Source organism: Loxodonta africana, chromosome 13 (genome assembly GCF_030014295.1).
Source record: "Loxodonta africana isolate mLoxAfr1 chromosome 13, mLoxAfr1.hap2, whole genome shotgun sequence".
NCBI classification, from domain to species: Eukaryota; Metazoa; Chordata; class Mammalia; order Proboscidea; family Elephantidae; genus Loxodonta; species Loxodonta africana.
In genome coordinates this window covers 7,768,418-7,782,604 of record NC_087354.1, presented here as the reverse complement: position 1 = coordinate 7,782,604, position 14,187 = coordinate 7,768,418, and the positions used below count along the sequence as shown (strand labels likewise).

Below are 14,187 nucleotides of genomic sequence, written 5' to 3'. Positions count from 1 at the left end.
CAAAGTTGACCAAGAGTTCTTTTGTTAACTATTGAACTTAAACTTTTTATTTTTCTTCCTGTAGATGAGACAGATGGCCGGAGCTGGCTGGAAGAGCATGTGGTCCTTCAGTACTGGGCAGCCAGGCCCTTGTGGTTTCCTCATAGTTTACATTTACACTCCAATTTGGCTGCTGTCTGGTAAGAAGCTAAATTTTTCGTTTAATGTAATGGTAGAAGAGACTTTGATTTATGATTTAAATCACTGAGTACTTGCCTGTAATTTAAACTTACTAGGGTTTTCTTTTTTTTCTTTAGCAATTATAATGAAATACAGTTTTTGATTATTAATTATAATTAAAAATAATGAAGTTATTATAGAATTATAATCTGTTTTGATTTTTTTGTTGTTATGTCCAAAATGAATTGATTGGTGTATATTGGCTTATATTTGGTTTGTTTTATTGCCCTTATTACAAAAATACAGTTACTGTTTTCCAAAAAACAACAATGCATACTTTTAAAACGTTTGCCTAAGTCAGCAATAAACATAGCAATTGAAATTGTTCTGAAAGTGCTTCTCTGAGAGTATTTTAATTGACTTCTGAAAATGAATATGGGAGAATACCTGAAGTATTTGTTTATTCTCTAATTGATTACTGGTTACTATCGAATTGCATATATTCTTTGAGACATGTATTTTTACTTAATTAGGTACCTTTATGTTGGCATTTGGTATTTATTCTCCAATAGGGATCAACACCTGTATAGCAGTGACTCATTGTACGTTCCAGATGACAGAGTTTTTGTCACTGAGACTCAGGTTATTCGGGAAACCCTATGGTAAGACCTCTTAACCTAATTAATAGTCTGGAAGACTTTATTTGTGAGATACAAAATCGTTGTTTTTTAAAAGAGAAGTGTTCAGGGATTTTCACGTGCAAACTAAAAGCAGGCTGTTAGGTATGAGCCCAAAACAGTTCCCAGGAGGCAGAATGAAGAAGTCCAGACTTAGATTTGACACATTTACTTCTTTTCTGTTTTAAACAATTTAGTATGTGATTTAATTAGATTAAACCACTTTTTTTTAAAATAATTTTTATTGTGCTTTAAGTGAAAGTTTACGAATCAAGTCAATCTCTCGCATATAAACTTATGTACACCTTACTACATACTCTCATTTACTCTCCCCCTAATGAGTCAGCCCACTCCCTCCTTCTAGTCTTTCCTTTTGTGACCATTTTGCCAGTTTCTAACCCCCTCTACCTTCCCATCTCCCCTCCAGAGAGGATATGCCAACATAGTCTCAAGTGTCCACATGGTACAAGTTGCTCACTCCTCATCAGCATCTCCCTCCAACCCATTGTCCAGTCCATTCCATCTGACAAGTTGGCTTCGAGAATGGTTCCTGTCCTGGGCCAACAGAAGGTTTGGGGACCCTGACCACCGGGGTCCTTCTAATCTCAGTCAGACCATTAAGCCTGGTCTTTTTTGAGAATTTGGGGTCTGCATCCCACTGTCCTCCTGCTCTCTCAGGGGTTCTCTGTTGTGTTCCCTGTCAGGGCAGTCATCGGTTGTAGCCAGGCACCATCTAGTTCTTTTGGTCTCAGGATGATGTAGTCTCTGGTTCATGTGGCCCTTTCTGTCTCTTGGGCTCATAATTACTTGTGAGCTTGGTGTTCTTCATTCTCCTTTGGTCCAGGTGGGTTGAGACCAATTGATGCATCTTAGATGGCCACTTCCTAGGGTTTAAGACCCCGGAAGCCTCTCTCCAAGGTGGGATGCAGAATGTTTTCTTAACAGATTTTATTACGCCAACTGACTTAGATGTCCCCTGAAACCATAATCCCCGAACCCCTGCCCCTGCTACGCTGGCCTTCGAAGCATCAGTTTATTCAGGAAACTTCTTTGCTTTTGGTTTAGTCCAGTTGTGTTGACCTCCCCTGTATTGAGTGCTGTCCTTCCCATCACCTAAAGTAGTTCTTATCTGCTATCTAATTAGTGAATGCCCCTCTCCCACCCTACCTCCCTCTCCCGTCTCGTACCCACAAAAGAATGTGTTCTTCTCAGATTAAACCACTTTTTAAATATCTGAGTTTAAAGCAAGTGTCTAGATTGTTGCTTATTGCTTTTAATAGAGTATTATCCCTTACCTGGAAACCAAGAGCTGATAGGATAGCTCTAAGAATTTACATTGTAGTCACACAAAAACAAAAGTGAAAAATGCTATATGTGGTGCTGTTACTATTGAAATTTCCAGGTTTCGTTGCTCTCTGCTATAAAGCATAGTATTGATATTCCTTAAAATTGGAAGATCTGTTTGGATCAAGTTCGCAGGTGGAATGCTTTGAGAATATCCTTTTGGATGCCTCTCCAAGGTTATATTGAAGTATCTTGAGGAAATCAGATACAAAGATTGATGTCTTCCAATTTCTTATTATCTGACCTTTGGGAGTTGCGTTTTCTTTTTTGCCCCCAGATTCTGAATCTTTAAGTAAAATTTCTTAGGCATTACTATAATGAATGTTTTTCTAGACTTAAAAATACATTTATCTTTTTTATGTCATTTCAGGTTACTTTCAGGGGTAAAAAAGCTCTTTATATTTCAGCTGGTAGATGGGAAGATAACTGTGAGAAACAATATTGTAGTAACTCATTTGACACATGTAAGTTATTTGCGTTTATTGTAATTAGAGAATTAAATGAGATATGTTGTTCAGGCATGGACCAGCAACGTGAAATTTGCCCATAAAAATGGATGGTGCTGAGAGACGGAAGAAAGAGGTGGGCAACTCCAGGGTGGCAGCAAAGGGGTTTGATGGGGAGACTTACAGAGGAGGCGAGTCCTGGGTGGCCACAGGACCACAGCAGATCTCTGCACCCCGCAGTGGGAGGGCAGAGGTTTTATAGTGGTGGTGGACAGTGCTGGCTACAAGCCAGGGGCTTGCATGAGGACGACTTAGCAAACTGTAGTGAACTCGTGGGCCACATGAGGGCACTCAGGTTCAGCCTCGCAAAAGCTGTTTCCCCTTCATATGTGTAAACCGTGGTAATGTAACTTTAGGACATTTTGTGATATTAAAATTAACTATTAAATATATTTAAAATCTAAAAAGCAAAATTAAGTTGTGGACCTATATTGTGTTTAGAGAATTCTTTAATTTTGTTAGTGAAGTTTATACTCAGTTTTGATTTGCGTTTCTGCTTTTTATTTCTGTCATTCAGTTTTGGAAAAGGCTAATAACTTTAAGATACTGAAATGATCAGAAAGCTGTACAGTGTAATTTTCTTGACTGTAGTACATTTATCTTATGTGTGTTTAGAAAATATAAACTACACTTCTACATTCCGTGGAAATTAATGCCTTCTCTATTTCCTTTGAATATAAAATTAAATTTTAATCTTCTAACTACTTCATTTTTTGATAAGCGTAAGGCTTAAAACAGTCATGGGGAACTAATTTAAAGTGAGAGGAAAATGAATTTGATTATTTACAGAGGATGGAATTTTATTAATTGTGGTTTGCTTCTGTTACAGAACTGCTTACGGTCAGTGCTAGAACAAATAGCAGCATATGGCCAGGTTGTGTTTCGACTCCAGGAGTTCATCGATGAAGTCATGGGGCACAGTTCTGACTGTGTATTACCTGGACATAATTCCGTTCCTAAGAAGTCTACCGAAGCCCCCTTTAGGACCTACCAGGCTTTCATGTGGGCCCTGTACAAATACTTCATTAGTTTCAAAGAGGAACTTACAGAAATTGAGAAGTGTATCATCAATAATGGTATTTAAATGTTCTTCACTTTTACTTACAAGACGTACAGCTCTGCATGCTATTTAGTTTATTAATTGATACAACATTTAGAACTTACATGGCAAGTAAGTAATTCTCAAGAATACATGCATTATTTATTACTATTTTAAATTTCTTTTTTAAACCATTTATATCACTAAAAATCCAAAAAGTACAAAAAAATTTACAGTGAAAATTATTTTTCCTGCTCCAGCTCCCCAGCCACTCGGTTCCCCTCTCTGGAGGTAACTAGTTCCTTGTGCATCCTTCCAACAAATGCACCTACATGCATACTCAGCCGTCTGTTGCACTACTGCTTCACGTTGCTTTCTGGATTATACCATAAAAAAAAACATATAATTAGCCTCCTTATTCTTTTTTCTGAGTTTAGTAGTTCATCATGGGAGCGTATTTCCTTCTTGAAATGGACTTATAGATTGCTGTTGCCGGCAGTGCTGCAGGCGTAACCACGTATATATTAGTAACTGTACCCGTATGCAAACAGGTTACCTGCAGGATGAATTCTTAAAAATGAAATGGCTGGGTCAAAGGATATGTACGTGCACTTTTGGTTTCGATAGAAAGCACCTTGCTTTCTATGAGGGTACATATTTAAATTTACATTCTTGTCAGCAATGTACATGAATACCTGTTTCCTTGCACTCTCGCCAACAGTATGTTATCAAACTTTTTCGTCTTCTCCCAGTGTGCTTTTTCCTTTTTAACTTTTATTTTCAAGTACAACAAAAATTATACAGAGCAATCCCACGTTCCCATCATTGAGCTCACCAGTGGTAATTATGACGCATGTCAAAACTAGAAGGAACCCTGGTGGCTCAGTGTTTAAGTACTCAGCTAATAGACAAGTCAGCGGTTCAAACCCACCCGCTGCTTCTTGGGAGAAAGATGTGGCAGTCTGCTTCTGTAAAGCCGTGGAAACCCTGTGGGGCAGTTCTACCCTGTCCCATACGGTCACTGCGCATCAGAATCAACTCAACAGCAGCGGGTTAAGTTTCGTCAAAACTCAGAAATTGACGTTGGCCCAAAACATCAGCTAAGCCGTAGACCTTACTTAGATTTCGCCATTTCATGCAGACATTCTCTTTGTTTTTGTTTTTTGAAGGGGAAGCAGTGTGTCTGTCTATAGTTCTGTGAGATTTAATAGCATATGGATCCGTATCAGCGCCTCTGTATCGAAGTACAGAACTTTGCCATCCCCTCAGAGAAACTTGCTCCTGCTGCCTCTTTGTAGTCATTCCCTCCCCCGCTTTCCCTAACTAGAACGGTAGCTCAGTGTAGTTTGTGTTTTAACTGGTGTCGTTTTAATTCGCATTATTTTGTTGTGTTTATGTTTTTGTATGTTTAAGAATCATTTGTATTTCCTTTATTGTGAACTGTCAGTTCCTTTATACATTATTTTTCTGCTAAGTTGTTTGTTTCTCCTTGACTTTGAGGATTTCTTTCTTCATTAGGGAAATAGGTTCTTGTGATGCGAGATTAAAACCTACGACCCTCTAGTTTGTTACACATGTTTCCATAAGTGGCTTAGCATTTATATCAAATTTTAAATGCAGACATTTTTCTTTGTTACTGAGTTTGATTTATTCATATTTGCAGATACTACAGTAACTCTTTCTATAGTGGTGGACAGGTTATCACCTCGACTGGCTCAGCTCAAGGTTCTGCACAAAGTATTTAGCACTGGAGTTGCTGAAGTCCCACCTGACACACGAAATGTTGTTCGAGCATCTCACCTACTCAACACACTATACAAGGCCATTCTTGAATATGACAGTGTTGGAGAAGCCTCTGAGCAAACTGTATGTGGGACCCCTGTCTGGTCTAAAATGTGTGACCCCTTTCTGTGTAGTAAAGGATGTGATGGGTAGCCTGTCATACTTCTTTGTACAAATGATACTTAAATCAGACCGTTGTTCAGAACTTTAAAATTAGCTTCTCTGTTGGACTTAATTTACACGGGGACCCTTTGTGAGCAGCCTGCCAAACAGAAGGCTGTATGAAATCGGTTTTTCAGCTCTAATTGCCAAGATCACCAGAAGGATGAGGCAAGGACAAAGTAAAACATGAAAAGCAAGATATGAAAAATACCTATATGACTTACATTAGTATTTATAATAACCCTTTCTTAAAAATACAAATTTAACTAGAGACTGTAACCTGGAAAATTATAGGTTTGAGAACATTTTTTAGGTGTTTTTACAAGTTTGTTGGTGTAACTTTTTGTTAAGCCAGTTTGGTATTGCAGTTTAAAATAAAGTTGTTAAAATTTTTATTACTGCTGGAAACTATAGCAGAATGAAATCATTTTCCCTTCCTAATACACAGCTTGCTGGTAGTACTTTTTAGATAGGAACAATATCTCTGTTTCTCTGGACTATTCCAGTTTATGCCTGCTGTCCCTGTGTAATTTTCACTCTTAAGAGGGACCTGGTGTGGGCTACAAACAATATGGTCATCCCAGATTCAGGTGAGTTTTTAAATAGGTTTTTTTTAGTGTACATATGTTGTTGGATCATTGGTTTCTTATTTTGTTCCCGAAAAAAACATAGAAATTAGGTCACTTTTTAAAAGGGAGTTTCAGAGCTGTTTAGACATCGTTTTATCTAGTGACAGGGAAGTTCCCAAAAGTTAAGTGTCCACGCTCTCGTCTGCAGGTCTCCCTGCTGTTCTCCCTCTGGGTGGAAACCGTGCGGCCCTACCTGCAGACTGTGGATGAGTGGATAGTGCACGGGCACCTTTTTGACTGTGCGAAGGAATTCATCATCCAGAGGTGAGCTGGAGAAGTCCGACACCGGTGCTGGTTCCAAGTCGTGTGCTTTGATCAGTGTCGGATGACAGCTGTGTAGTCGCCGTAGGCAAGTTTTGTTGCATTTTTATAGGCGACATCGGGTCACCAGCCAATGAAAAATACCTTTTTCTGAGTTTTATGTCAGTTCACAGCTTTTCTTAGGAAATTATATTTTTGAATGATAATATTCTTATGACAGGTTGGTATGTTAAAAGGCACACTGCTTCCCATAAAATGAATTTAGGTGATACCAAATGGCTTCAACTATTCCCATTATAAGTTATTGATAAGAATAAAAGATAGAAAAATGCTACAGGATGTCTTCTAATATATTTATTTCTCAGAATTAGCTACTTATTTTTTCTATGCTTTTAAACATTCTAAACAATAAAGGAAAATTTTAATCCATTTGTGACAGTTCCCCTTCAGTTAGTTGGCTTTTCTGAGCAGAACCCTGCAGTCTGTGGTGTAGGGCTATATGCACTCTCATCATTCAGCTTTAAGCAGTGCAGTCTGTTGAAATACGTGGCTTTGTGAATAGCTGCCCATATAATGGAGATCTTGGGTGGTGCAGGCAGTTAAGCGCTCCACTAGTAATTGAAAGGTTGTTGATAGGAGTCCACCTAGAGGTGCCTCACAAGAAAGGCCTGGCACTCCACTTCCAAAAGCGCACAGACATTGAAACCCTACGGAGCAGAGTTCTACTCTGACAGTCATGGAGTCGCCATGAGGCAGAATCAACTTGACAGCAACTGGTTTCGTTTTTTTGGGTCCATGTCATTCACGAGAAGGAATATTTGTACACATTTAGGGTTCTGGAAAGGTGCCAGTGCTCACGTACGTAAACTGGCCTTCCTGCCGAGGTTCATCTTTAACTGAACCTTGGGTACGTTATTATGTTCCATTTCATCGATCCCACATGAGCGTTTTTAGGAAAATGAGATTCAGACTATTCTTCGAGGATGATTAGTTAAAAACGGTGCAGCCACTATGGAAAACAGCTCGGTGGTTCCTCAAAAATAAATAATTAAACACAGAATTGCCGTAGGATTCATCAGCTTTGGACAGTGGTACAGCAGTGTTCATTGCACAGCGCCGCTCACAACAGCCGAAAGGTGCAGACAACCCAGGTGTCCATCAGCAGATGAACAAACAGGATGTAGTATGTCCATACAATGGAACATTACTCACACGTGAAGAGAAATGAAGTCCTGATACGTGCCACCACATGTCTGAACCTTGAACACATCATGCTGAGTGTAAAAGCTAGACACAAAAGGACTGATATTCTATGATCACCTTTGTATGAAATATCTAGAATAGGCAAATGCCTAGAGACCAGGGTCCTAGTGGTTACCAGGGGCGGGTGGGAGGGGAAAGGAGGAGGTACTGCCCAAGGGGACTGAGTTTCTGTTAAGGGTGATGAAAAAATTCTGAAACTGATGGTGGTATTGGTTGTACATCATGGTGAATGCATTTAATGTCACTGAACAGCACGTGTCACAGTGGTTGAAATGGTAAATGCTTTGTTAAGTGTATTTCCCCACTGTGAAAAAATAAAAAGAATTTTCCTCCATGTGAGGGGTGGGGTAGAGGGAAAACAGGTATCGACATCTGAAGATTACCGTCACAGGAATCGGTGAGATGGGTAATACCTCATTCTGCTCTTAAAGAAGATCAGATTAGTTTAGCCAGCTCCAATTTGGAAAAACACTTGCTTACTTAAATTTTACCTACGCCACTCGGAATGATTATCTACTTTTCTATGTTAAACTAATACTGACATAGGGGTATTGTTTTGGGACCCACTTTTTTTTAACAATGGATTCTTAGGTATGACACCAAAAAAACAAAATAGATAAATTAGACTTCATCAAAATTAAAAACTTTTGTTCAACAAAGGACTTTAACAACAAAGTGAAGAGAGAACCTACAGATTGGGAGAAAATTTTCAGGAATTATATATCAGATAAGAGTTTAACATCCAGAATATATAAAGAACTCCTACAAAAAAGACAAACAACCCAATCAAAAATGGGTAAAAGATTTGAATACTCATTTCACCAAGGAGAATATACAGATGACCAGTAAGCACATGAAAAGATACTCAACACCATTAGCCAGTGTTGCTGTTGTATGCTGTCGAGTCGATTCTGACTCATGGTGACCCTGTAGGACACAGTAGTGCTGCCCCATACATTTCCCAAGGAGCAGCTGGTGGATTTGAACTGCCGCCCTTTTGGTTAGCGGTGAGCTCTTAACCTCTGTACCATCTACCCAGTCCCAGAGTAGAGCTGCGCCACCAGGGCTCCTCATTAGCCATTACCAAAAAAATAAAACCAAACCCATTGCCATCGAGTAGATTCCAACTCAGCGACCCTATAGGACACAGTAGAACTACCCCATAGGGTTTCCAAGGAGTGCCTGGTGGATTTGAACTGCCAGCCTTTTGGTTAGCATGTGTAGCTCTCAACCACTACGCATTAAAAAAAAAAAAATTTTTTTTTTTTTTTTTTTTTTACGCTTTAGGGAAGTGCAAATCAAAACCACAGTGAGATACCACTTCATTCCCACCAGAATGGTTAAAAAAAGAAAAAACAAATGTTGTTAAGAATGTGGAGAATTGGAACCCTTGCCCATTGCTGGTATACAGCGGCTGTGGAGGAAAGTTTACCAGTTCCCCCAAAACTAAAAATACTTTCTGGAGCCATGAAGGGTGGATGAACCCTTAAAACTATTTTGAGCCTTTAAACCTTAAATCAAAAACATCCCCTGAAGTCTTCCTAAAATTGAACAATAGTTTAGCTTAACTGGTAAAAAAAAAAAAAAATGGTTTTGCCTTAAGCATTATGCTCTTTTAAGAACTAACTATATCAGATCAAATTGACAACAGCAACTTAAAAGGTTAAAGTAGGAACCTTGAGGGGCAATGAGTTTATGTCAATGAAAAGGAGGGTGAGAATGGTCGTACACCTCAAAGAATGTAATCAGCGTCACTAAGTTCTACATGTAGAAACAGTTGAGTTGGTATATGTTTTGCTATGTGTATTCTCAACAACAAGAAAATAAATAAAATTTAGAAAAAAAAAAACTGAAAGTAGAACTACCATATGACCTAGCATTTGTGTACCTAAGAGGCTTGAAAGCAGCCTCTCAGACGTACGCATGCCCACCACTGTTCTTTGTGGCACTATTCACGATAGTCAAAAGACGGAAACAACCTAAATGTCCGTCATCAAGTGCACATTTTTTTTTTTTTTTCAAATCTCTTTGAATTCAGCCCACATTTACTACACACCGACGCATCTGTGAAAGGCACAGTGAGACTTATTGCAGAATTGAAAGGAATAGGCCTCACCCTCTAGTGCGGGAGAAGATGCAAACAACCATGCAATGTTAGAAAGAGATGTGAAACATTTTGGTTTTGTTCATAGTTGCTGTCAAGTCCTCTCCAACTCATAGCGAACTTACATACATCAGAACAAAATATTGCCCAGTCCTGCACCGTCCTCACAATGTTTGAGCCCATAGTTGCGGCCATTGTGTCAGTCCGTCTAATGGAGTTTCCTTCTTTTTGCTGACCCTCCACTTTACCAAACATGATGTCCTTTTCTTGTGATTGGTCTTTCCTAATCATATGTCCAAGTAAGCAAGATAAAGTCTGGCCATTCTCATTTTTTAAGGAGAATTCTGGCTATACTTCCTCTAAGACAGATTTGTTGGTTCTTCTGGCAGTTCATGGTATATTCAATATTCTTTGCCAACACCGCAATTCAAATGTGTCAGTTCTCCTGTGATCTTCCTTTTTCATTGTCCAGCCTTTACATGTATGAGAGGAAATTGAAAATAACATTTCTTGGTTTGGAGCACTTTAGTCCTCCAAGTCACGCCTCTTCTTTTTAGGACTTTAAAGCGGTCTTTTGCAGCAGATTTTCCCAAAGCAATATGCTGTTTGATTTCTTGACTGCTGCTTCCATGGGCCTTGGTTGTTAATCCAAATAGAATGAAATCTTTGACAACTTAAATTGCTTAGCCATTTATTATGATGTTGTATATTGATCCAGTTGTAAGGATTTTCATTTTCTTTATGTTGAGGTGTAATCCATATTGAAGGCTGTAGCCTCTTACCTTCATCGGTTAAGTGCTTCAAGTTGTCTTCAGTTTCAGCAAGCAAGGTTATGTCATCTGCATATCACAGGTAGTTAATGAGTCTTCCTCCAGTCTTGATGCCATGTTTTCCTCATATAATCTAGCTCTCAGATTATTTGCTCAGCATACAGATTGAGTAAGTATGGTAAAAGGATACAACCCTGCTGCACACTTTTTCCAGTTTTAAACTACTCAGCGTCACCTTCTATTCAAACCATTGCCTCTTGATCCATGTACGGGTTCTGCATGAGCACAAGTAAGGTTTCTGGAAGTCCCATTCTTCTTAGTGTCCGTAATTTGTTATGATTGACACAATCAAATGCCTTCTTGTAGTCAATAAATCAGCTAAGCATCCTCTTCTGAATCTGGTTTGAATTTCTGAGAGCTTCCTGTCAATGTGTGGCTGCAGTTGTTTTTGAATTATCTTCAGCAAAATTTTGCTCACACCACCACCCAGTGCCGTCGAGTCGATTCTGACTCATAGCGACCCTATAGGACAGAGTAAAACTGCCCCATAGAGTTTCCAAGGAGCTCCTGGCGGATTTGAACTGCTGACCTTTGCTTAGCAGCCATAGCACTTAACCACTACGCCACCAGGGTTTCCAAAAATTTTCCAAAATTTTGCTAGCATGTGATAATAATATTTTTCGATAATTTCTACATTCCATTTCATCACCTTTCTTTTGTATGTGCACAAATATGGATCTCTCCCACTCAGTTGGCCAGGTAACTGTCTTCCAAATTGCTTGATGTAGATGACTAAGCGTTTCCAGCCTTACATCTGTTTGTTGAAGCATCTTAATTGGTATTCCATCAATTCCTGGAGCTATGTTTTTGTGATGCCTTCGTGTAGGTTAAACTTCATCTCCCTTCTTCTTTATCATATGCCTCTTCCTGAAATGGTTGAACATCACCCAGTCCTGTTTGGTGTACTGATTAAGTCTTCCTTCCATCTTCTCGATGCTTTCTGCATCATTAAATTTCTTTCCCACAAAATCCTTGACAAGAGCATATATGGTACATACATACAATGCAATATTACTCAGCTGTAAAGAGAAATGAAGTTGTGATAAGTGCCACAACATGGATGTACATTGAAAATATTATGCTGAGTGAAGTAAGTCGGTCACAAATGGATAAATATCATATGATCCCACTTCTGTGAAATAACTAAAATAGGCAAATGTGTAGAGACCAGTGTTTTTTGTGTTTTGTTTTTGTCTTATTTTGCTTTAACCGAAAGTTCATAGTTCAAGTTAGTTTCTCATAAAAAAATTTATACATACATTGCTATGTGACCCTAGTTGCCCTCCCTATAATGTGACACCACACTACTTTCCACCCCAGATTTCCCTTGTCAGTTGAACCAGCTCCTGCCCCTTTTTCCCTTCTCATCTTGCCTCCAGACAGGAGCTGCCCATTTACTGCTCGAGCTAAGAGGCATTGTTTTCATGAATATCATTTTATGTCTTATAATCCAGTCTACTCTTTGAAGAATTGGCTTCAGGAATGGTTTCAGTTCTGGAGTAACAGAGTCCAGGGGCCATGTATTCCGGAGTCTCTCCAGGCTCAGCAGACCATTAAGTCTGGTCTTTTTACTGAAATTTGAGTTCTGCACCCCACTTTTCTCCTGCCCTGTCAGGAACTTTCTGTTGTGTTCCCTGACAGGGCGGCCATTGGTGGTAGCCAGGCACCATCTAGTTCTCCTGGTCTCAGGCTGTTGGAGTCTTTGGTTTATGTGGCCCTTTCTGTCCTTTGGGCTAATATTTTCCTTGTGTCTTTGGTGGTTTTCATTCTCCTTTGCTCGACATGGGTTGGGAACAATTGATGTATCTTGGGTGGCCACTTGCTAGCTTTTAAGACCCCAGACTCCACTTGCCAAAATGGGATGCAGAACAGTTTCTTAATAAACTTCCTCATGCCAGTTGGCCTAGAAGTCCCCTGAAACCATGGCCCCAGGCCCCAGGCGCCAGCCCCTGGTACTCTGTCCCTCAAAGTGTCTGGTCATATTCAGGAAACTTCTTAGCTTTTGATTTAGTCTGGTTGTGCTGACTTCCCCTGTATTGTGTGTTGTCCTTCCCATTACCTAAGATAATTCTTGCCTATATCTAGTTAGTGAATTCCTCTCTCCCTCCCTGCCCACCCTCGTAATCATCACAGAATGTTTTCTTTTCTGTTTAAGATTCTTTTAATAGTGGTCTCATACAGTATTTGTCCTTTTGCGACTGACTAATTTCACTCAGCATAATACCTTCCAGATTCATTCATGTTATGAGATGTTTCACGGATTCATCGTTCTTTATCATTGCATAGAGTTCCATTGTGTGAATATACCATAATTTGTTTATCCATTCGTCCATTGATGGGCACCTATGTTGTTTCCATCTTTTTGCCTTTGTGAACAGTGCTGCAGTGAACATGGCTGTGTATATATCTATTCGTCTGGTGGCTCGTATTTCTCTAAGGTGTATTCTAGGGAGTGGGATTCCTGGATCATATGGTACTTCTGTTCCTAGCCTTTTTTCTTTTTGGTGGTGTCTTTACCTGGTATGGTATGAGGGAAATGCTGGCTTCATAGAATGAGTTTGGGAGTATTCCACCCTTTTCTATGCTCTGAAATACCTTTAGTACTACGTTAACTCTTCTCTGAAAGTTTGGTAGACTTCTCCAGTGAAGCCATCGCAGCCAAGGCTTTTTTTTTTGTTGTTGGGAATTTTTAAATTACCTTTTCAGTCTCTTCTTTCGTTATGGATTTATTTAGTTGTTCTACCCCTATTTGTGTTAGTTTAGGTAGGTAGTATGTTTCTAGAAATTTGTTCATTTCTTCTAGTTTCCCAATTTGTTAGAGTACACTTTTTCATAGTAATCTGATATGATTCTTCTAATTTTCTGTTGGGTCTGTTATGGTATCGTCCATCTCATTTCTTATGTGGGTTTTTTTCTTCATCTCCTGTTTTTCTGTTGTCAGTCTGGCCAGTGGTTTATCGATTTTTTTAATCTTTTCGAAGAACCAGCTTTTCCTTATGTTAAGTCTTTAAATTGTTTTTGTATTTTCTATTTTGTTTAATTCTGCTGTAATTTTTTATTATTTGCTTTCTTCTGGTGCCTGAGGGTTTCTTTTGTGGCTCTCTTTTTCTTTTTGAGTTGTAGGGATAATTCTTTGATTTTGGCCCTTCTTTTTGCGAATGTATTACTATAAATTGACCTCTGAGGACTGCTTCAACTGTGTCCCAAAGATTCTGATATTAAGTGTTTTCATTCTCATTGGGCTCTAGGAATTTCTTTATACCGTCCTTAATTTCTTCTGTAATCCAGTCCTTTTTGAGAAAGGTGTTCTTCAGTTTCCATATGTTTGATTTCTTTTCTCTGCTTTTTCTGTTATTGATTTCTACTTTTAAGTCTTTATGGTCAGAGAAGATGCTTTGTAATATTTTGATGTTTTGGATTCTGTTGAGAAT

At 39.0% G+C, this 14,187-nt stretch overlaps 1 protein-coding gene across 5 annotated transcripts in view; it reads left to right on the top strand.

The window, feature by feature from the left end:
• The window catches only part of TUBGCP5 (tubulin gamma complex component 5), an 85,144-nt gene that overhangs the window by 33,047 nt on the left and 37,910 nt on the right, over positions 1-14,187 (top strand). For 4 of the 5 annotated variants that reach the window (XR_010323741.1, XM_064296215.1, XM_064296214.1 and 1 more), the window contains 6 exons: positions 65-179; positions 732-821; positions 2,551-2,644; positions 3,516-3,762; positions 5,389-5,591; positions 6,447-6,562. Coding sequence is in view for 4 of the 5 variants with exons in the window: in XM_064296215.1 (XP_064152285.1) it covers positions 65-179; positions 732-821; positions 2,551-2,644; positions 3,516-3,762; positions 5,389-5,591; positions 6,447-6,562 (865 nt within the window). In the remaining variant the exon portion in view is untranslated. The remainder of the gene's footprint in view (positions 1-64; positions 180-731; positions 822-2,550; positions 2,645-3,515; positions 3,763-5,388; positions 5,592-6,446; positions 6,563-14,187) is intronic. The other variant, XM_064296213.1, reaches the window with a different exon arrangement.